This window comes from Ictidomys tridecemlineatus, chromosome 8 (assembly GCF_052094955.1).
Source record: "Ictidomys tridecemlineatus isolate mIctTri1 chromosome 8, mIctTri1.hap1, whole genome shotgun sequence".
Taxonomy (NCBI): Eukaryota; Metazoa; Chordata; class Mammalia; order Rodentia; family Sciuridae; genus Ictidomys; species Ictidomys tridecemlineatus.
This window is the reverse complement of record NC_135484.1, coordinates 108,474,311-108,494,877: the sequence shown is the minus strand read 5'-3', so window position 1 is coordinate 108,494,877 and position 20,567 is coordinate 108,474,311. Positions and strand designations below refer to the sequence as shown.

Below are 20,567 nucleotides of genomic sequence, written 5' to 3'. Positions count from 1 at the left end.
GAGGGGTTTCAGGCCGATTTCTGTTGTTCCTTCAAACTTGATAAAGCTGCTTATGAGACACAGTTTGGCAGGAATGACCAGCATGGCAGTAAAACAACCAGTTCTCTACATCTGGCAGCCAAGGCCCAAAGCAGAGACCGAGCCAAACCAGGCGTGACCGAACCAACGAATCATGACCAATTTCATCTAGTGCCTAATCACATCGTGGTCTCTGCAGAGGGAAACATTTCTAAAAAAACGGAATGCCTCGGCAGAGCCCTGAAATTTGACAAAGTGGGCTTAGCTCAATACCGGAGCTCGTCTGAAGAGAAAGGCAACCGGAGAGACCCCATGAAGACCAGTGAGTGCTCTCCTGGCCCTGAAGGCCACCGCAAAACCTTGTCCAGACCAGATCATGGTACTGAGAACAAACTGTCTGGTATACTAGTAGACTCCCACTTGGAGATGTCATGTAACGATTCCTTCCAGGACAAAACTCGGAGGAATTCTCCAAAGAATGAAGTTTTACACACAGACATCATGAAAGGGTCAGGTGAACCCCAGCAAGATCTCCAGCTCACCAAGAGTTTAGAAACAACATTTAAGAACATATTGGAACTCAAGAAGGCTGGGCGGCAACCACAGAGTGACCCCACGGTTAGCGGCTCTGTTGAATTAGATTTCCCCAACTTTTCTCCAATGGCTTCGCAGGAAAACTGCCTAGAAAAGTTTATCCCGGACCACAGTGAAGGCGTTGTAGAAACGGACTCCATTTTAGAAGCAGCTGTAAATAGTATCCTAGAGTGTTAATAGCAGCAGTCCCTCCCCAGCCCCCAGCCCTTGCCCCGGACAAGTTACATTCTCTCCTGGCAAAAGCAAATGGAAACGGTCTCCTGTCTCCAGCCTGCTTGGTCTTTCATCACAGGTTATTCTTTTTAATCTCAGTCCTGTTCTTTGTTTAAGAGCAATACTTGTCGTGGTTACAGGGAGATCCTTTAGTAAAATTCATCCTTGTTAGAGAGCAGTCTGGTAGGCCCTACACATTTCAAGTGTTATGAAAGTGCTGATGATCATTTTTTGTTTGTTTTATTTTTTTTTAACACTGTCTCTCCATGAGCCCACAGTACACTTGACTCTGAGTAAAGTTTTGACAATCATAAGTCATTTGAAAAGAACAGACTTATTAAAGAAAATCAAACAGGACTGATAGAAGCTACTTTTTAAAGAATATCTCACTGCAGCTCCAAATTAGTGTTCATTCTGTTTTGTTTTTGTTTTGCGGGGGTATTGTTCGGGGAAGACCACCTCGTTCCTCCCCATTCAGCCCTCTCTGAGCAGTAAGTTGCTGACTGCTCTGCCAAGGACTCTACAGCCCTGGTGTCAGAAGTCAGTAGCACATAAGCAGGGCATTTGCAGGGCTTCCCTGTTGATCATTCAAGTGCTTTTCCAATGCTCCTGGAGCAAAACCTCATGCTTTTCAGCATATCCATGTCAAATTTCATCTAGGGAATGCTCTGTTCTTAGTTGTAATAGCATGACTTGAAAAAATTTCACCAGGCTGAATAAAGGAAAATGGAAAACAGTTAAGTGGCACAGTGTACAGGGGAGGCCGGGATAGAGCCATGAGGATTATAATATGTATATATGTAAAAGCATATATATGTTAACTATGAAAAAAAACAAAGAGTTTTGCATTTTATAATTGGGTATAGTCAACATACAATGTATGTTTTGTTTGTTGCTGGGTTTGGTTTTATTTAACCTCTCTGTGTACCCTCTCCCACAACAAATAGCCAAGCATCAAAAGCACTTTCATTTGAAAACTAAGTTGCAATTTTTCAGTTCATACTTTAAGGGGACTTTGGCCTTGTTTCTGCTTCTTGTTGTCTGAGAACAGTAGTCACTCCTGTCAGCAATCATTACCAAAACACAGACAAACCAAAGGTAACCAGCCAGCCCATCACTGAAAGGAAAGAGCTGAGATACAGAATTTCCACTTGAGAGCCAAAGGATATGCCCTGTCATAGTTTGTGTTTGGCCTGTGTTCATATCAGTGAACACGACTTATTGCTTTATTTATTTATATTTCTTTTCAGGGAGCATTCCCCATTTTCCTTTCTTGTATAGCTGTCCCAGATCATCCCATTTCTGTTGTTTCTTTCATTTTCCATGTCATTGTAACCACCAATGGGAAGGCTACACACTGGTAGGTTATATGCATTCTTCTCTCACAGGGCATGCACATGTGTCTGAGCTGTTGGGATCCAAGGTCATTTTGGTTTCAGTGTGTGCACACTTGCTTTCTTACTCTGCTCATCTCCTTGTCCATAGAGATGTACCCATTAGTCTCCACTCTAACATATTCCCAGAGTGGGGATGATCCCCATTGTCATCATGTTGGGCATTTCTTTTCCAGATTGGCCTGCAATGGAAAAGAAGGCTTCTGATCATTCAGTACACAGCAACAGAAGACCTGTATCTTCCCTGCCCCTCTGTCCCTCCTTACAAAGAAATCCCATGAGATACCCAGTCTGCATAAGAGCAAAGTACCTTCTCCCTACCCCCAAGCCCTGGCCAATTGAAATAGGAAAATGTGGGCCATCTAGGGTTTCCATTTTTTCCTTATTTGTGCCAATGTCCAAGTTGCAGATTTCCCCTTCTTACTGTATTGTAATATGTTAGAAAGATAAGTTGGTATTGCCAGTTGGACCTTTCTGTTTGGGCAGCCCTGGGTTAACAGCCCACCCTGAACCCATGATTTCACAGGCTCTTCTTCTGTTAGGGCTCACACTCCCCTAATTCAAGATGGTCCCTCCTGATCAAATTCTTCTCATTGTGGAACTTTATACCTGGAAGCCTTCATGTGGGCTGTTAATGAATTACATTAATTACTGCGAATCAGTGGAATTCTTAAGAGATAAGCTTCATGTACATTCGTCACCTCTCTTTCTGCCCTCTCCTGCCCTCCTACCCCACTTTAAGCTTTTCTATATGCCATCTTCAAGGGTTTTTAAGCCCTAACACTTGTCAGCAAATGGAGAGCCTAACTTACCAAAATGAAACTTGTAAATTTTTGTGTCCTTGTATGTAAGTTTACTTTTTATGGAGGAAAGATTTTAGATAATGACAAATGAAGATTACAAAATGTATTTTACTCCTGTGATTAGGTTACGTGCACATGGGTCATGACTCGCATGTCGAGCCCCTCTGGCGAAGGATAAGAGAGCTCAGCCTTGGACGCCAACATTCAGTTGTTCAGGTTCATTAGTCAAAGTTAAGTTTTAGAACTACTTGTACTCAGTAACAAAAATCATTTTCTTTTCTTTTTTTTCTGTTTGTTGTTGTGAAAAAAAAAGTGTGAATTTGTTATTACGCATTTGATTTTCTGTGTCCTTAAGTACTGCCTAAAGATAAAGCAAATTTTAAACTGGCAATTACGAAAAAGAACTATTTTAGCTCTGAAGAATTTAGTAGACTCTGTTAGATTAGGGAGGCCTTACAGACTGACTTGACCTAAAGAGGACGCGTCACTCGCTGTCAGTGTGGTGTGGCTTTATTTGCTTAAATACCTTCATTTGTATAGTATGTCTCACTTGAAATTGCTTTGTATACATTTTGTAAAAATATTTATAAAATGTTTTGTAAAAAAAAGTATAACAAATTGCAGTTTATTTTGTTATGTTGGATAAATACTGTTAAAAGAAACCAGTCAGTAACTATATTGTTAATCCATGGTTAGGAAATGTTTAGTTGGAGATTACAAAATGAAACAACCATTGCAATACAGCCAAAGATTTGGGAAAATGTGCAACTGTGATTGTCTTGATTTTGCAAAGAGGAAAGGCTGCTTTCCACCCAAAAAAGGGTAAGTATTCAGTGGGAGTTCTATTTCAATATTACCATTCCCAAAAAAGTTATCTAACCAGCTGAGGAGACAGGATTTGACTTGATTGGCCTTTCCAAACAGTGACAAATGAAAGAAACAAAGTTGGTCAGTGAGGAATTTTAGTCACAAATGTATGAGGCCTCCATCCCTAGTCCCGTCACTTGGGTCCTTAGTAAGAAAGGGAAAATGGGGGTCATTTGAAAAGTTACATAAGTGAATCATATTCTGCAGGAAGTTTTCTTCAATCTTTGTTTGTTCCTACAAAGACAACAAGAAAGCTAAAGGATAAAGAAAAATATTTTACGTAGACTTATTCCAGAATTAATGTTTCTCTTTGGATTCCCATATTTGACCAGGATGTATAGAGAAATACCTCTGTAACCACATCTGTAAAATCAGCCCCAAGAGATCCATTTGTGACTTCCTACCTTCACAAGTGTGACTCAATACAAAGTGTTTATTGGGGAAACTTCCAGAGGGTAAAATGTGTTTCAGGAAGGAAATTTTTTGAGATCCAGAATTTATACTTGCACTCCTTTATGGTCTAACTGCTTCCCCTTACCCTAATAGTTGTTGAAAACTCAAGATTCTGTAGTAATTAATATAAACTAGATGTCATTCTCATAACACTGATAGAAGTTAAAATAATTATATAAGTGGATGAATGGATCCTTTGATGTCATTTGCAGTGTTGCCCTGAGATCACACTTTTCTTCTTGCAAAGGATAAATGTCTGTCCAGCAGGACTTCTTGCCCTGTTCAGGCCACTTGCAATGGAAATGCCCGAGAAATGGAGTTAGAAGGAAGGACTACCTGGCTGCCGGGTTAGAATCAGCCCTGTGTATAGGAGGTCATGTTCCAGGAAAGGGGGTCTAGCTGACACAGAAAAAGCAGTCTGTGGGTTATTGGGGGAAATGTAAGGGAAAAGAAAGAAACCCCCATAGCTGGGGGCACTGAAACAGCATTGCTCAGACTAAGTTCTAGCTGTGCTATCTTCAAGAGGCTAGGACCTGGACTGTATGGTCTGGCTTGACTCAGCCTCATGTGTCCTCTTCAGCATAGAGAAGACCTCTTGGAATCCAGCATTGACTAGACTACCAAACCGTTCCTGAGGAGTTGACTCTGTGACAAGCACTGTGCTAGACTTTTTGATAGATGGACAATACAGGAGTGATTTCTTCTCTCAAGAAGCCCACAGTCTTGCCAGGCATGGTGGTATACACATGTAATCCCAGACAGAGGCCCTGGAAGCTGAGGCAGGAGGACCACAAGCTCAAAGCCAGCCTCAGCAACTTAGTAAGGTCCTAAACAACTTTGCAAGACCCTGTCTCAAAAAATAAAAAGGGCTGAGGATATGGTTCAGTGGATAAGAACCCATAGTCTAGGGTCTGGGATTGTGGCTCAGTGGTAGAGCGCTCGCCTAGCACATTCGAGGTCCTGGGTTTGATCCTCAGAACCACATAAAAATAAGTGAAATAAAGATAGTGTGACCAACTACAACTAAAAAATAAATAAATAAATATTTAAAAAAGAAGAAGAAACCCTAGTCTTGATAGGGAAGAACAAATACACAAGTTACTTTTGAGAACTGCCTAGAGTCCAGGAGAGAGGAAAATGGGATGTTGAAACTCCTTCTGAACTTGGTAGAGAGCTGCCATCTATTTCCATGCCCAGGCTCTTCAGAGTTATGTCTGAGAAAAAAGTATGATACTTTTTACAGGAATGAAAAGAATGGATTTTTGTTATTATAATGTTAAATATGCAGAGATCTGATTCAGCATACATACAATTAGTAGGAGCACATTCAGATTATGAAATGGATTCTTACTTGCCTAGCATGCAGGAGGCCCTGGGTTCCATTTCTAGCATGGTGCTCACCTGCGTGTGCATACTCACACTCACACACACACACTGAATTGTGTAAATATAAATAGCCTGTCCATTGCTGCAGGTGAAAGACCTTTATGAGAAACCCTGATCTGCATTCCTCTGGAGCATGTGCTGGTGTGGCGTGGCCTTTGAAAACACTTGTGAAGGTTCAAGATCCTTGGGGGAAAAATCACTTCTTTTCAAGGTCAGAGAAAAGCAGTGCAACTCAAGGGACAGGAAGTGCAGCAGGAATGGGTTCCAGTACATCATCTAACACATAATCAAATACACCTTTCTATAAGTTACTCTTAATCTAAGTTTCTTTGCTCGTAAAGTAAGAAGACTCATCCTGGCCCTGTACTTATGGGTAAGAAATAACGTTCCATTGTCCCTGAAATAATTCAGAAAAGGTTTGGTGTTTTCTGTATGGCTTTTGGTCCTTCCTGATATGGACTATTTCTTAAGCTCATTTTCTTTATCTATCTTCAACCCTCAAAAGACTGTTGCCCTCACCTCTTATCTCCCTTTTCTTTCCACTTAAGCATGTTTTTCATCAGGATCAAAAGCTGTTGTTCACATTGTCTTCCCCAACTCCAGGTTTATCTGTTCATCTCTCCTTCCTTCTGTCTAATAACCCTTTGCCACTCTCTGCAGATGCCCCGAGCTGCTCCCTGAGGCAGGAAGACTGCACTTTGAAGGCCACCCTCAACAACTTGGGGAGGCCCTATTCAACTTAGCAAAAAACCTGTCTCAAAGTAAAAAAATAAAAAGGACTGGGGATGAGTCTCAGTGGTTAAGTGCCTCTGAGTTGAATTCCCAGTATCAAAAACAAAAAGACCACAAGGAGAGTTATAATCCAAGAAAGAAAATTGGGGCAGAAAAGAACCTGCAGATGGCTCCCCATTTAGGGTATGTCAGGGGTGGCAGTTTTGCCTGCTTGAGAAGGCATTGCTTAACTATCTCAATTTAAAAAAAAAAAAAAGGATTCCAAATAATCCAGAAATGCAGCAATACTGAAATAATTTACTCAGAGATATTAGGAAACGAATCCCTGGAGTTAAATAACCACAAAATACTGGTCCTAAAGAGTAAAAACGCTGGGTGTGGTGGTACATGCCTATAATTCCAGCAACTGGGGAGGCTAAGGCAGAAGGATTGCGAGTTTTGAGGCCAGTCTCAGCAAGTTAATGAGACCCTGTCTCAAAATAAAAATAAAAAAGACTGGGGATGTAGCTCAGTAAAGCACCTCTGGGTTCAATTCCCAGTACAAGGGGGGAAAAAGTCTAAAAACATTGTCACTGGGTATGGTAGGTGCAACTGTAATCCCAGCTATTCTGGAGGCTAAAGCAGGAGAATCCCAAGTCAAGGTCAGCCTGGGCAATTTAGCAATTTCTCAAAAAAAATATTTTTTTTTTTCAAAAAGGGCTGGGGATGGGGGCTGGGGCTCTAGCTCAGTGGCAGAGTGCTTGCCTAACGTGTGTGAGGCACTGGGTTCAATCTTTAGCAGTACCACATTAAAAAATAAATAAAAAGTTTTTCATCCATCTACAACAACAACAAATGTTTTTTAAAAAGGACTGGGAGTGAGGCTTAGTGGTAGAAGGCTTGTCTAACATACATGAAGCCCTGAGTTCCACCCAAGTACTGCAGAAAATAAACAAAAACATAGCCAAATGATTTCTAAATCTGAAGAATATAATTACTCAACAAGCTTTGTCATTCATATGTGATAAACAAAAAGCATACAACAAAAACATGGCTTCCCCTCCACTTTAGATTCAATTCCCACTTCCCCAAATAACAAGTAACTTCTATTGGCACCAGTGTATATTGTTCTAAAAGTGTTACATACAAATATAAACAAACAAACAAACAAAAAACCTGGAAAGATTCTCTTCTACCCTATTCTGTATCTCAATTTTTAAAACCAATTATCTGGGACTATTATAGTCAGGTTTCTTTGGCTGTAAGCAACAGAAACCAATTTTGGTGACTAGCATAAGGGATTTTATAGGGAGGATAAGGATTGAAAAGAAGATGGAAGAAACACCAAAAGGTTCTGGTAGGTGGAAATCCTTAAAAAGTCTTTCCCAGAACCTCCTACTTTGTTCTATAATCACTTTGCTCAAGATTCAAAATCTGAGGCTGGGATTTGTGGCTCAGTGGTAGAGCACTCGTCCAGCACATGTGAGGCCTTGGGTTTGAATCCACAGCACCACATAAAAATAAATAAAGGTATTGTTTCCAACTACTTCCAAAAAATAAAAAATGTTTAAAAAAAGATTCAAAATCCCAGAGAAGTCTCATACCCCATTCCTCTGGGAAAGTGAAAAAGTTTTAAAAATCTTGCACTGACCCTCTAAAACTTAAGTATTGGGAAGACAAACATTTGGATTTGATATCCCCCACCACTGCCAAGATTGTACGCAATAAGAGAGAGACCATTTCACAAAAGGAATGGGATACTGTTGGAAATGAGAATGGATGTTGGCAAGCCAAAAGGGTAAAAAACAACTACCTCACTGCATTAAACTACATCATCTGCCACAATTTATTTAGCCATTCTCTAACAATGAACAACTGAAGTAGCTAGAAGAGAACAAAGCCTATGAGGATAGGCTAAAAAGAGTTTTTAATACTTTATTTTATTTTTTCTTTTGTGGTGCTGGGGATCTAACTCAGGGCCTTGCACACATTACAGGAGTGCTGTCCCACGGAGCTAATCCCAGCCCCAAGAGTAAGGTGCTTAAGGCTGTGGGAATCCATGCTACATTCATTCATTAACTTCTTGAGGGGAAAAACTTTCTATCTCCCCAGTGCTAAGACACACAGTCAATGCTCAATAAACCCAAATGCAGTTAGTGAATGACTTTTCCTCTGGGTCAGTCCGGTACAATGATGGCTTTGCACTTTCTCCTAGCACCATCTACTGGCAGGGGTAAGCTACTTCCTGAATCCTGACTCAATTCCATTCATAACACTCCTTCCCTTCATATTGTCAGTTATCACAGAGTCTACCATTTATCCATACACAAGGGAAGTTACAAAATATTGATTTATCTTTGTCACTTATTTACTATTTAATGGATGTCTTACACTTTGGTGACCCTTCTGTTTTGCCTCTTTATAAAGTAAGACACATGGCAAAATGCTGAGAATGACCTTCAGGCTAGTGATTCTGAACACTGTGTTGTCCTTTTACATTTATTTATTGGTTAAGTAGTGAGCAGCTCAGTTCATGGCACTGTTCTTTCTGGTGGACTTACTTAGCACACACTAATATGCCTTGCATTTCTAAATCAACCACTCATTGAACATGTCCCTGCAGAAACTCATTGTAATAGGTGTTGTAGAAAATAAAGTATGATCAAATCCCCAACTCTCAAAGAGTACTCAACCTAGTTAGAGAAATAATAAGCCAAGGTACAGGATAAAGTCAGTGGTGATATCTTTATGTGTGTGGGGCATGATATGAAGACTGAACCCAGATGTGCTCTACCACTGAAATATGTCCCCCTGATTTATTTTTCAGTACTAGAGACTGAACCCGCGGCGCTGAACCACTGAGCCGCCTCTGGTTCAAAATGTTGAAGGTGCCAAGATTGAGAAACTGGGGACTGGGGAATATAGCTCAATTGGCAGAGTGCTTGCCTCATGTGCACAAGGCCTTGGGTTCAATCCCCAGCACCACAAAAAATAAAGGAAAAAAAAAAGATTGAGAAAACTGGTTGGACCCTTAGAATCATGTGGTGAGGGAATAAATACACCTACAACCAAAACATATAAAACACAACTTGGGCCACTCTCTGGTTTTTTGCTTGCCTCATTTTTTGAGACAGGGTTTCACTATGTTGCCTAAGTTGGTTTGGAATTTCTGGACGCAAGCGACGTCCCAGCAGCTCAGACTACAGGCGTGAGTCATGGAGCCATGCTGGGACTATCCTTTTACACTCTAAAAAAAAACTTAGAGATAAGAAAAGAGCCTTGCTAGGTCAAGTGTAGCCCATAGATCAGCAGGACTGATCTGTAGAACTTATTAAAAATGAAAAATATTGATCTACCTCAGCGGCCTCCTGAATAAAAATCGGCATTTTAACAAGATGCTCAAGTGACTCTCACACAAATGAATGTTTGAGAAGGGATTTGATGGTCTCCAGAGATGAATCGACTTGAGTTACTTTTCAGGATTTTATGTAGTCAAGGAAAGATGAGAGCATATTCCAGGCGGTGAGATACACAAGGGAAGGATGAGGTGGCAAGGAGGCATTTCTAGTTCGGGTACTTACAGTAATAATTAACATAATGTTGACTGCTTACTCTTAGGCATTGTGCTATAAACACGTCATCGAATGCCATAACCCTCACAAGCTATCAGTGTTACCACCCTAGCGCATTTTTCCTTTTTCCCTCGTTTGCTTATTTCTTATGCGGGCTGGAGCACGAATCCGACCAGCCCAGGATCCAGGGAAGGTCCTCACCTCATTAATAAGGAAACCGAAGTACAAAGGGGTTAAATAACTGGCTTAGGGAGTCACTGTGGAACCGAGCTGATGGGAGCTACCTTCTTTAACACCCTACGTCGTCCACAAACACCTCCACCCATACGTAAGAGCCAAAGCCAGCCCACCAGCTCTCTGCGGAGGAAAAACACCACCCCAAACTTCCTTCGCAGAGCCACGCAGAGCCACGCAGACGCCGCTGCACGGCGCAAGCCGGAAGGGCGGCGACGGCGCCACAGCGGAAGCCGAGTGCATTGTGGGAAGCGCTTTATAATTCACCGCGAAGTTACCGGGAGCCAGGAGAACGTAGCTTAAAGGAGAATGAGTGGACGTTGGAAATATCATAGACCGTAAAAAGCTTGAGTTCGCACCCAGGCATCACGGGGTTTTTAAGGCTTTGGATACGAGCGAATATTAGGGATACATTTTGAAGACTGGAGTCAAAAACTTAACTCATTGAGGCAGCAGTGTTCCCCGAAGCCCAAGTTTTGAATTAGTTTAGAAATTTGTTGAACATTCGTCTCCTAAATGTTATTCTCGCTGACCTCAATTTTCTGTATCCAGAAGAATATATATATATATATAATTTCCATCCCTTTGGTTCTAGAAAAATTAATTCCTAAAAAAGGAAGTTTATCATACCCTCAAAGCTACCCAGACAAAGCAGGCACTTTGGGGAAAGAAATGGTAAAGCTGGGGAACCAGGAGGCTTTGTGCAGCTTTTGGCAGTAACCAGGATTAGCAAGTCTCCATTCGGGCTGCTAAAGTGGGTTTTGGCTGCCCGAGTCCTCCAGCGTGAGCTAGAAGAGACGTCTCTATGATCAATTAAACATAGAGTGGGTCCTCTCTTCCCCGCCTGGCGGACGTGCACACGAGTTGTAATTGCCGCACTGGAAAGATGGCGGAGGAAGAGTAAGTGTTTGCGTCTTTGAGTTTTTCGAGGGGAGAGGGAACTTGAATATCCGATGCCATCCACAGTGTTTATTCTGTGCTGTTAGGAAGGAAGGCACGTGTGGACTGTAGGAAGAGAAAACAAAAGGCTTCAGATTACAGAGAGTAGGAGTGAGGTCCTGTAGGGCTGGGTCTAGCGGAGGGGGCCGCAGTTAGTTCTGGTTACCTAGAACAGCGAGGATTGACTTTCAGGCAGGCGGTTAGGAAACACAGGTATGGAGGGGACAGCAGCTGAAGAGTGCCAGAATTGAGTTCACCCAGCCTGACTTTCATTATTTGCCCTGTAAGTAGACTCCCACTCGCCCCAACCCCACGGGTTCTTTCTAGGATCTCAACGCTTTGAGTTGACGAAAGCCTATGGTAGTAAAAGTCTGTTGTAATCGAATCAGGAACCAAGAGGTTCTTGAGATTTTAAGGCTTTGGATACGAGTGAATGTTAGGGCTTCATTTTGAAAATTAGTCAGAAACCATCGGTTTTAGGAGAAACTCGGTGCTCAGAAGTTTGAAGGCAGCAGTGTTCCCAGGAGTTTGTAGAGTGGTTTGGAAACCCATTGAACTTTCATTTCCTAAATGTTATTATCACTGACCAATTTTTTCTATTAGGCAAAGAAAAAAGATCCCTTTGGTTCCAGAAAATCTCCTGAAAAAGAGGAAGGCTTATCAGGCCCTCAAAGCTACCCAAGCAAAGCAGGCACTTTTGGCAAAGAAGGAGGTAATATTGGGAGACCAGGAGGACTGTGTTAGAATTTGTATTGCGGGAATTTTACTCAGCATATGTTGAACTAGATTTGGTATTTTCAAGCTCCTCTCCCAGTTTTGTTTTTAATGTTTTTGTGGTTTGGGAGTTTTTTTAGTTGTAGTTGGATACAATACTTGTATGTATTTGTATGTGGTGCTGAGGATGGAATCCAATGGCTTGCAAGTGCTAGGTAGGCACTCTGAGCCACAACCCCAGCTCCCCCCCCCCAGTTTTTTAATATACAAGATATCTGGTTTGTGTCTTCACTTAGCAAAGATTTATCCAACACCTGTGCAAGCAAAAATCTGGAATGGAGCTTAAGAAAAAAGTGAAGTGGAAAGTGCTCCTTCTAGATTCATTTTGAATTATTTTATTTTAGAGAACAAACCTGGCAAAAAGTGTATATAACAGGTTTGGTTGTTTACTAAATGTGCGGTGTTTTTTGTTTGTTTGTTTTTGATACCAGAGCAAAAACCAGGAGTATTTAACCTTTGAGCAACATCCCCACCTTTTTTTTTGGGGGGGGGGTGTTGGGGATTGAACCCAGGGCCTTGTGCATGTGAGGCAAGCATTCTAACCAACTAAGCTATATCCTCAGCCCTTTATTTTTATTTTGAGACAGGGTCTTGCTAAGTTGCTGAGGCTGGACTTGGGATCTTCCTGCTTCAGCTGGGATTAGAGGCATGTACCACCATGCCCAGCCACTAAATGTCTCTGAATATACGTGTATTTTGGAGACAAGGAAACAAATGCTCAGTTTGTACCTAACATAATGTTGGTAAACATTGGTTAACAGCATGTAAACTAATTTTTTGTTTGTGTATCAGAAACTTCTCTAAATAGCCAGGTGCTGTGGAGCATCTCTGTCATCCTGTCAATTCAGGAACCTGAGGCAAGAGGATCTCAATTTTAAGAATCAGCCTCAGCAACTTAGCAAGACCCAGTCTAGAGTAAAAAATTAAAAAGGCTGGGGGATGTCACTTTATCCCAGTGAAATCCCAGTGCCAAAAAAAGAAAAGAACTTCTCCCAGTAATTCTAGAATTTTCTCAACTCCCTGTACTTGGGTTTTTTATTTTTCCATTGTATAACAGAGTCAGCTAGGTGTGGTGCATATGCCTGAAATCCCAGTCAATTGGGAGACTCAGGCAGGAAGATCACAAGTTTGAGGCTGGCCTGATCTACATAGCAATACCCTGTTTAAAAAAGATATAGAAATATGCTTATTTGCTTTCCTTTGAAGAACATGAAACTCATGAATTACTGTTTTGGAATTAAAGATGAGTATAGGCACAGAGTGGTGATGATGGTCTGTCTTCTCTGTAACAGAGAAAAGGAAAAGAATTCAGATTTAAGCGACTGGAATCATTCCTACATGATTCCTGGCGGCAGAAACGTGACCACGTGCGCATCAGACGACTAGAAGTAAAACCTCATGCTTTGGAAGTACCTGATAAACATTCCTTGGCCTTTGTTGTACGCATCCAAAGGTATAGTACTGATGTCTTTTCAGATTCCCTGAGGTTATGGGTTCTTTTAGGTCCCTCTAGGGAGATACAAAGATAGTAAGGGCCTAAGCCACTATGGAAAATTATGCAAAGAATTGATGAACCCAACAAATATGGTCTTTGTCTGCAACATTAGGAAAATAGATTTACTAGTAGTGTTATAGAGTAAATTGCAGGATTGGAGATGGTGCTTGAGGACACTTTCTCTAAAGCAAGAACTTAAATCTGCAACTGGAAAGACATGGAAGGCATTCACCAGTGTTGGGAAATGGCTTTCCAGCCATATATATAATGTTTTGAAATGAAGGGATTGAGACATCTTTCAAGGAACTAAAGCAAGGCTGAGTGGATGGAGCATTTTCGGTGCTATAAAGAAACTTATACATTTAATGGTATTTCCCTTATGTCCCTACCCTTACATACAATAGTGTACTTCTTACTGTGAGGTCTGTGAGTTTTAAATATTTACAAGCTCTGTCTTTAACCCTCCTACCATGGCCTATAATCTCTTTCATGACTGGATTTCTATGCAATCTCAGATCTGACCTGTAGGCTGCCTCTGGTAATGGTCAGAGATAAATCCGGTCATCTCCTTTTTGCTCAAAATTTTCAGTAGCTTTTGCTGCCCATAGAACAAGTCCAAGTTCCTTAGCCAGACATGCAAAATCTTATGTACTCCTTTCTTCACAAATTCATGGACCATCTCTGTTATCCCATAGCACCTTAGACACTGTTCCACATAACAGGAAAACCATCAATTTGTAAACCGTCTTCCACTAAACTGAACCCTCCCATCAATTTGGAAGGCTGAGGCAGGAGCATCACAAGTACAAAGCCAGCCTCAGCAACTTAGCAAGGCCCTGTCTCAAAATAAATATAGGGGGCTGAGGTTATGGCTCAGTGGTAGAATGTTAACCTACAACATGTGAGGCACTGGCTTCATGCCTCAGCACCACGTTAAAAAAATAATAACAAAGTTAGAAAAATAAATATAGGGCTGAGGATATAGCCCAGTGGTAAAGTGCCCCTGCCCCAGAACAGACGGACGGACATACATTCATACGCAAGCAAACTAAGAACTTTAAGGCATGGTCTCTTCTCTGCCAGTGTGGTGTGACAAATTTCATAAGTGCTTACTGAAGTGACATAAACTGGAGAGAGCCTGATTTCTGTTACTGTTTGTTTCAGGATTGATGGGGTGAGTTTACTGGTACAGAGGACCATTGCAAGACTTCGTCTGAAGAAAATATTTAGTGGTGTCTTTGTTAAAGTCACCCCCAAAAGCCTAAAAATGCTACGGATAGTAGAACCTTATGTGACCTGGGGGTAAGTAAGGTTTTCTCTGTGAATTCACAATAGCTTGTATTTCAGTGTGTGAGTGTGCACAAGATATTACTTTCATGTCACTATGTTGGACATTGAGTGTGATCATAGTCACCAGAAATCAAGAACTTTGGCACATGGGACAGGCCAAGGGAGGAGATCAGTGATGCTAATAATGGTCTGACATTACTATAGCAGGGCTTAGGCTGAGTGAGATGAGTAAAAGAGCTGGATACAGTGGCTATGACCGTAGACAAGGAGGATGATTTCAAACTGAAGCCAGCCTAGGCAAATTAGTGAGATCCTATCACTAATTTTAAAAAGGGGTAGGGATGTTAACTTAGTTGTTAGGCACTTGCCTAGCATGCAGAGGCCCTGGGTTTAATCCCCAGAACCCACCCACCCCCCCAAAAAAAAAAAGAGAGAGAGACCATTTGGAGTCTTGAAACTGAACTAGTAGCAGTGCTTATAGTATTCCTCAAACATTAAAATTCAACAGAAAGGTAGTGAATACCTTAATTCCAGATACTTGAGAGGATTGTGAGTTCGAGGCCAGCTTGGGAGAGCAGTGAGAACCAGTTTCAAAAACAAAATAAGCTGTGCGCCGCTGTGCGCCACTGTACCGCCTGTAATCCCAGCAGCTGGGAGGCTGAGAGAGAAGGGTCAAACTAGCCTCAGGAAAAATGAGGTGCTAAGCAACCCAGTTAGACCCTATCTCTAATACGAAATAGGGCTGAGGATGTGGCTCAGTGGTCAAGTGCCCCTGAATTCAATCCTGGTACCAATAAAATAAAGTAAAACCCCGAAAAGGCTTAGGTTTAATTTCTAACTCTTAAACCATCTTGAGTAAACTGTAAGCCAGGTAGTGGTTTTGTTTTATCTGGGTGTTTTTATCACCCACTCCACTTTCTACCAGGTATACACTACTAGTGAGCTGCACCTATAGCTCTGTCTTTTTTTTTTTTTTTTTTTAATACCTTCATTTTATTTATTTTCATGTGGTGCTGAGAATGAAACCCAGTGCCTCATACATATAAGGCAAGCACTTTGCCACTAAACCACAATCCCAGCCACCACCACCACCACCCTCTTTATTTTGAGGCAGGATCTTGCTAGGTTGCTCAGGCTGACTTTGTAATGATCCTGACTCGGCCTCCTGAGTAGCTGGGATTATAGGCATGTGCTCTTGCACCTTGCTGCAAACAGTTTTTTTGCTTGATGAACACCTATATCTATAAATTTAAATTTCTGGTTTCCCTTTCCTAGCCAGGGCTACTCTGGTTAGTTGTTTTGCTGTTTTTGTTTGTTTGGTTTTACTTTTTTAAAAATTCTAATTAGTTATACGTGACAATAGAATGCATTTTGACATATTGTACACAAATGGAACACAACTTCTCATTCCACTGGCTATACTTGGTGCAGAATCACTCCAGTAGTGTAATCATACCTGTATATAGGGTAATAATGTCTCTCTTTCTACCGTCCTTCCCATCCCCACAGCCCCGTTCCTCCCCACTCACCTCTACACAAACCAAAGTTCAATCATTCTTCTCTACCCCCTCACCCCCCACCCTGCCCTGCCCCACCCCACTATGGATCAGCATCTGCTTCTCAGAAAACATTAAGCTTTTGTTTTTGGGGGTTTGGCTTGTTTCACTTAGCATGGTATTTTCTAGTTCCATCCATTTACTTGCAAATGATATAATTTCATTTTTTAAGGCGGAGTAATATTCTGTTGTGTATGTGTACCACATTTTCTTTATCCATTCATCTGTTGAAGGGCATCTAGGTTGGTTCCATGGTTTAGCTTTTGTGAATTGAGCTGCTGTAAGCATTGATGTGGCTGCATTACTATAGTATGCTGATTTAAGTCCTTTGGGTATAGACTAAAGAGTGGGATAGCTTGGTCAAATGGTGGTTTCATTCCAAGTTTTGTAAGGAATCTCTATACTGCTTTTCAGATTGGTTGCACCTACCAGCAATGTATGAGTCTGCCTTTTTCCTCACATCCTTGCCAACATTTATTATTGCTTGTATTCTTTTTTTTTAAATGTATTCCTTTTTTTAAATTTATTTTTTACATACATGACAATAGTGGAATGTCTTACACTCATTATTACCCATTTACAGCATAATTTTTCATAACTCTGTATATAAAGTATGTTCACACTAAAATTATGCTATTATACATGTATTGCTTGTATTCTTGATAATTGCCATTCTGACTGGAGTGAAATGAAATCTTAGAGCACTTTTGACTTGCATTTCTGTAATTGCTAGAGATGTTGAACATTTTTTCATACATTTGTTGATTTTGTACTTTTTATATTTCTTCTTCTGTTAAGTATCTGTTCAGTTCCTTAGCCCATTTATTGATTGGGTTGTTTTTTATGGTGTTAAGTTTTTTGAGTTCTTTATATATCCTGAAGATTAGTGCTCTGCCACTCTGTTTTTTTTTTTTTTTTTTAAAGAGAGGGGGGGGGGAGAGGCTGAGAGAGAGAGAATTTTTAATATTTATTTTTTATTTCTCAGCGGACACAACATCTTTGTTGGTATGTGGTGCTGGGGATCGAACCCGGGCCGCACACATGCCAGGCGAGCGCGCTACCGCTTGAGCCACATCCCCAGCCCCTGCCACTCTGGTTTTTTACCCCCTACTTCATTTGTGTATTCACAAGCATTTCAGCTTCTGATGATAAAATACTTCCTGGTGAGGGGATAGGCAGGATCACTTCTCCCACCTTTTCTTCTCAGACTGCAGAACTGAGTAGCCACTGTAATGCAGTATGCCAGGTGCCAGTTAAGGCTGTGCTTTATTCTGCCTCACATAGATTTCCAAATCTGAAGTCTGTCCGGGAACTCATCTTGAAACGTGGACAAGCAAGGGTCAAGAATAAGACCATCCCCCTGACAGACAACACAATGATTGAGGAGCATCTGGGTGAGTGCTGCAGTTTAAAGATCAGTGGGAGCAAAAAGCAAGCACCTTTAGTGGCTTTGATTTGGGGGTCCTAACAACATGCCAGGGTGCCCAGCTCTGGCATATAAAAGCTTGGTATATGCTGAACAAATGGTGAATAAAGGAATCTATGCCTTTATATATTTTAGGGAAGTTTGATGTCATTTGTCTGGAAGACCTCATTCATGAAATTGCCTTCCCGGGGAAGCATTTTTGGGAGATCTCTGGATTCTTGTGCCCTTTCCACCTCTCTGTTGCTCGTCATGCTACCAAAAATAGAGTGGGTTTCCTCAAGGAGATGGGCTTACCTGGCTATCGGGGTGAACGCATCAATCAGCTCATCCGCCAGCTGAACTAAACACAGGTGAGGCAGGGCTGAAAACTGCTCTTGGTCTGACTTTTAATGAGCCATGCCTTGTCACTTGATAGAGGTCTTGCCTAGCATGCATAAAACCTTGGGTTCAGTCCCCAGGGCCACACACACAAAAAATTACAGGCTAGAAAACTTCTCTCTTGCTGTGGTTGTTTAACTGAAGTAGGGAGAAACTAATTCAAAAAAGAACATTTTCTTTCTAATTTTTTTGTTGGTGCATTATTATAGTTGTTCCCAAAAGATTTTTAAAATATTTTTATTAGTTGTTCATGGACCTTTATTTTATTTACTTATTTATATGTGGTGCTGAGAATCAAACCCAGTTTTGCAAGGGCACATGCTAGACAAGCACTCTACCACTGAGCCACAACCCCAGCCCCCAAAAGATTTTGAAGATTTAAGTCATCTGTTATTGTTTAATCTTTTTTTTTAAGTTGTTGATGGACCTTTATTTTATTCATTTATTAATATTTGGTGCTGAGAATCAAATCCAGTGCCTCACACATGCTAGGCAAGAGCTATACCACTGAGACATAACCCCAGCCCAAGTCATCTGTTTTGTGTAAGGAATCTTAACTGTTTGAAAATGCTTTTTATTGCTGCGGATATTACTATTAGGTGTCAGATTTCAGTGAATTTGTATTGATAGAGTTGTATTTTTCTCCCTCAGAATATCTGAAAGCAGTGCATCGGAAGCATGTGTTCTGTTGGATGGAAATGTTGTCAAGTATCTTCACAGAAGATTATTTTCTGCCTTAAGAAACTGGAAGGAAGGGATTGGGGAAGAGACATTAGATTATGATCATGGCAGGCACCTCTCATCACAGCCCAGTTCCAAGGAAAATTGTTTTCCACGTTGACCACTTCTGCTCTTCGGTTTAATATTGGTGAATGAATTACCCCAGCATGTGTACAAGTCTCCCTAAGCCTCTTGCAGCAGTGGACCAAGTCCAGGAGCATACTTGAATCTAGAGGTCCCAAGAGCCTTGTTTTGAAAAGACTTAAAATACTTGGGAAGAAAGCACAAAAACTAAGTACTCTTATGTCTCTGTTGTGAGTCCATGTTTCACCTTTCGCCTGACAGTTTTGTGAACTATCATACTTGCCTTGGCTCTAAGTGTATGGGGAGCTTTTCTATCCTATTCTGCAACAGACTTAAGTTCCCTTCACTAGCTCAGAGGTTAAGAAAGGAGGAACCTTTCACCCTGAACACAACATACTCAAAATTTTGCTTAGAATTTCAGGGTGTTCATAGACCCTTCTCTTTCAGGATTTACACATCTTCTCTGAGGAAGACTTGTTCTTATTAGCATTTGGTCACTCAGGCCGTGATCTTGCTAGTCTTCTGGTTCCATGACTTGCAGAAGACCAAAGTTCACCCAGCCAATTGTGTTTCTATAAAGAACACAGTGGCACCCAGGTGCAGTGGCACACACCTGTAATCTCAACAACTCAGGAGGCTGAGGCAGGAGGATTGCAAATTTGAGGCCAGCCTCAGTAATTTAGTAAGACCCTGTCTTGAAAATGTAAAAAAGTGTGTGGGGGGATGTAGCTTAGTGGTAAAGCACCCCTGGGTTCAATCTTCAGTGCCAAAAAAAGAATAGAGTGATGGATTTTTCATTTTCTACGTCATCTATAATTACATTACTGACTATTTTCTCCCCTGGGATTCAGGATGCAATTTCCAGGTTTTCCTGATTAGCATTCTGCTTAAAATCCAGATTAGGAAGAAGGGAGCCATTTTCTTGTTTTGGCATGAATGAAATTAGAACTATTTTGACTTTTTAGAACCCAGGCAGGCAACTCAGTTGGATTTTTTTCCCCCTTATTGTGGACTTAGGAAGTATTGTCCTTTATCTTCTAGTAATGAGGGAGATCAACAAAGCTTCTGGGGATTCTAATCCTGAAAAAAGTGGATACTATTTATCTTCATCAGTGTCTACCCTTAAAAGTGGTACTTCCCTCTATTCCCTCTTGATTTTTTTTTTTTTTTTTTTAAGAGAGAAGAGAGAGAATTTTTAATATTTATTTTTTAGTTCTCTGCGGACACAACATCTTTGTTGGTATGTGGTGCTGAGGATCGAACCCAGGCCGCACAAATGCCAGGCGAGGGCGCTACTGCTTGAGCCACATCCCCAGACCCCCCTCTTGATTGTTTTAGTGTTTCGGTCCATAACTAAACACTCAAGGTCACTCCAGGTGAACTGGGCTGACAAGAAATAATCACACAGAGGCAGAAATGCCTTTTAAAAGGAGTCTGAGGAAAGGGATCAGGTTTCAGGGAAGGTTGAGTCTAGCTTTGTGATGTCTGCTCTTGGCATATTGACTGACTTTTGGGAAGGCCATGCCCATCTCATGAGCTGTGGGGATCATGGCAGAACAAGTAAAAAGACCAGAGTGAGGCCCGCCCAGAGAAGCAACATCGACTCAGTCTACTTTGTGTGCTCAGTGCTCATAGTTCACACACACACAGCCATGGCTGG

At 41.3% G+C, this 20,567-nt stretch overlaps 2 protein-coding genes across 15 annotated transcripts in view; both read left to right on the top strand.

Moving 5' to 3' along the window:
• Bicral (BICRA like chromatin remodeling complex associated protein) overlaps window positions 1-3,790 on the top strand; it is an 81,272-nt gene extending 77,482 nt beyond the window's left edge. For all 14 annotated transcript variants that reach the window (XM_078020003.1, XM_078019999.1, XM_078019998.1 and 11 more), the window contains one exon: window positions 2-3,790. In XM_078020003.1, coding sequence (XP_077876129.1) covers window positions 2-789 — 788 coding nt within the window. In that variant the 3' untranslated portion in view covers window positions 790-3,790. The remainder of the gene's footprint in view (window position 1) is intronic.
• Window positions 3,791-10,986: 7,196 nt separating this feature from the next.
• Rpl7l1 (ribosomal protein L7 like 1) lies at window positions 10,987-19,121 on the top strand. Its single transcript, XM_005318677.5, has 7 exons — window positions 10,987-11,145; window positions 11,788-11,896; window positions 13,251-13,411; window positions 14,618-14,755; window positions 17,584-17,693; window positions 17,861-18,075; window positions 18,755-19,121. Exons 1-6 carry the CDS (start codon window positions 11,132-11,134, stop codon window positions 18,067-18,069), a joined length of 741 nt encoding a protein of 246 aa, XP_005318734.1. The 5' UTR covers window positions 10,987-11,131; the 3' UTR covers window positions 18,070-18,075; window positions 18,755-19,121.
• The last annotated feature ends 1,446 nt before the right edge of the window (window positions 19,122-20,567 follow it).

What these genes read in the sequence shown, in the direction of transcription:
- Rpl7l1 (XM_005318677.5), top strand. An exon ending in CACTTTTGGCAAAGAAGGAG is followed by an intron (nt 11,897 to 13,250) that starts GTAATATTGGGA and finishes TCTCTGTAACAG; the next exon opens with AGAAAAGGAAAAGAATTCAG. An exon ending in AATGATTGAGGAGCATCTGG is followed by an intron (nt 17,694 to 17,860) that starts GTGAGTGCTGCA and finishes TATATATTTTAG; the next exon opens with GGAAGTTTGATGTCATTTGT.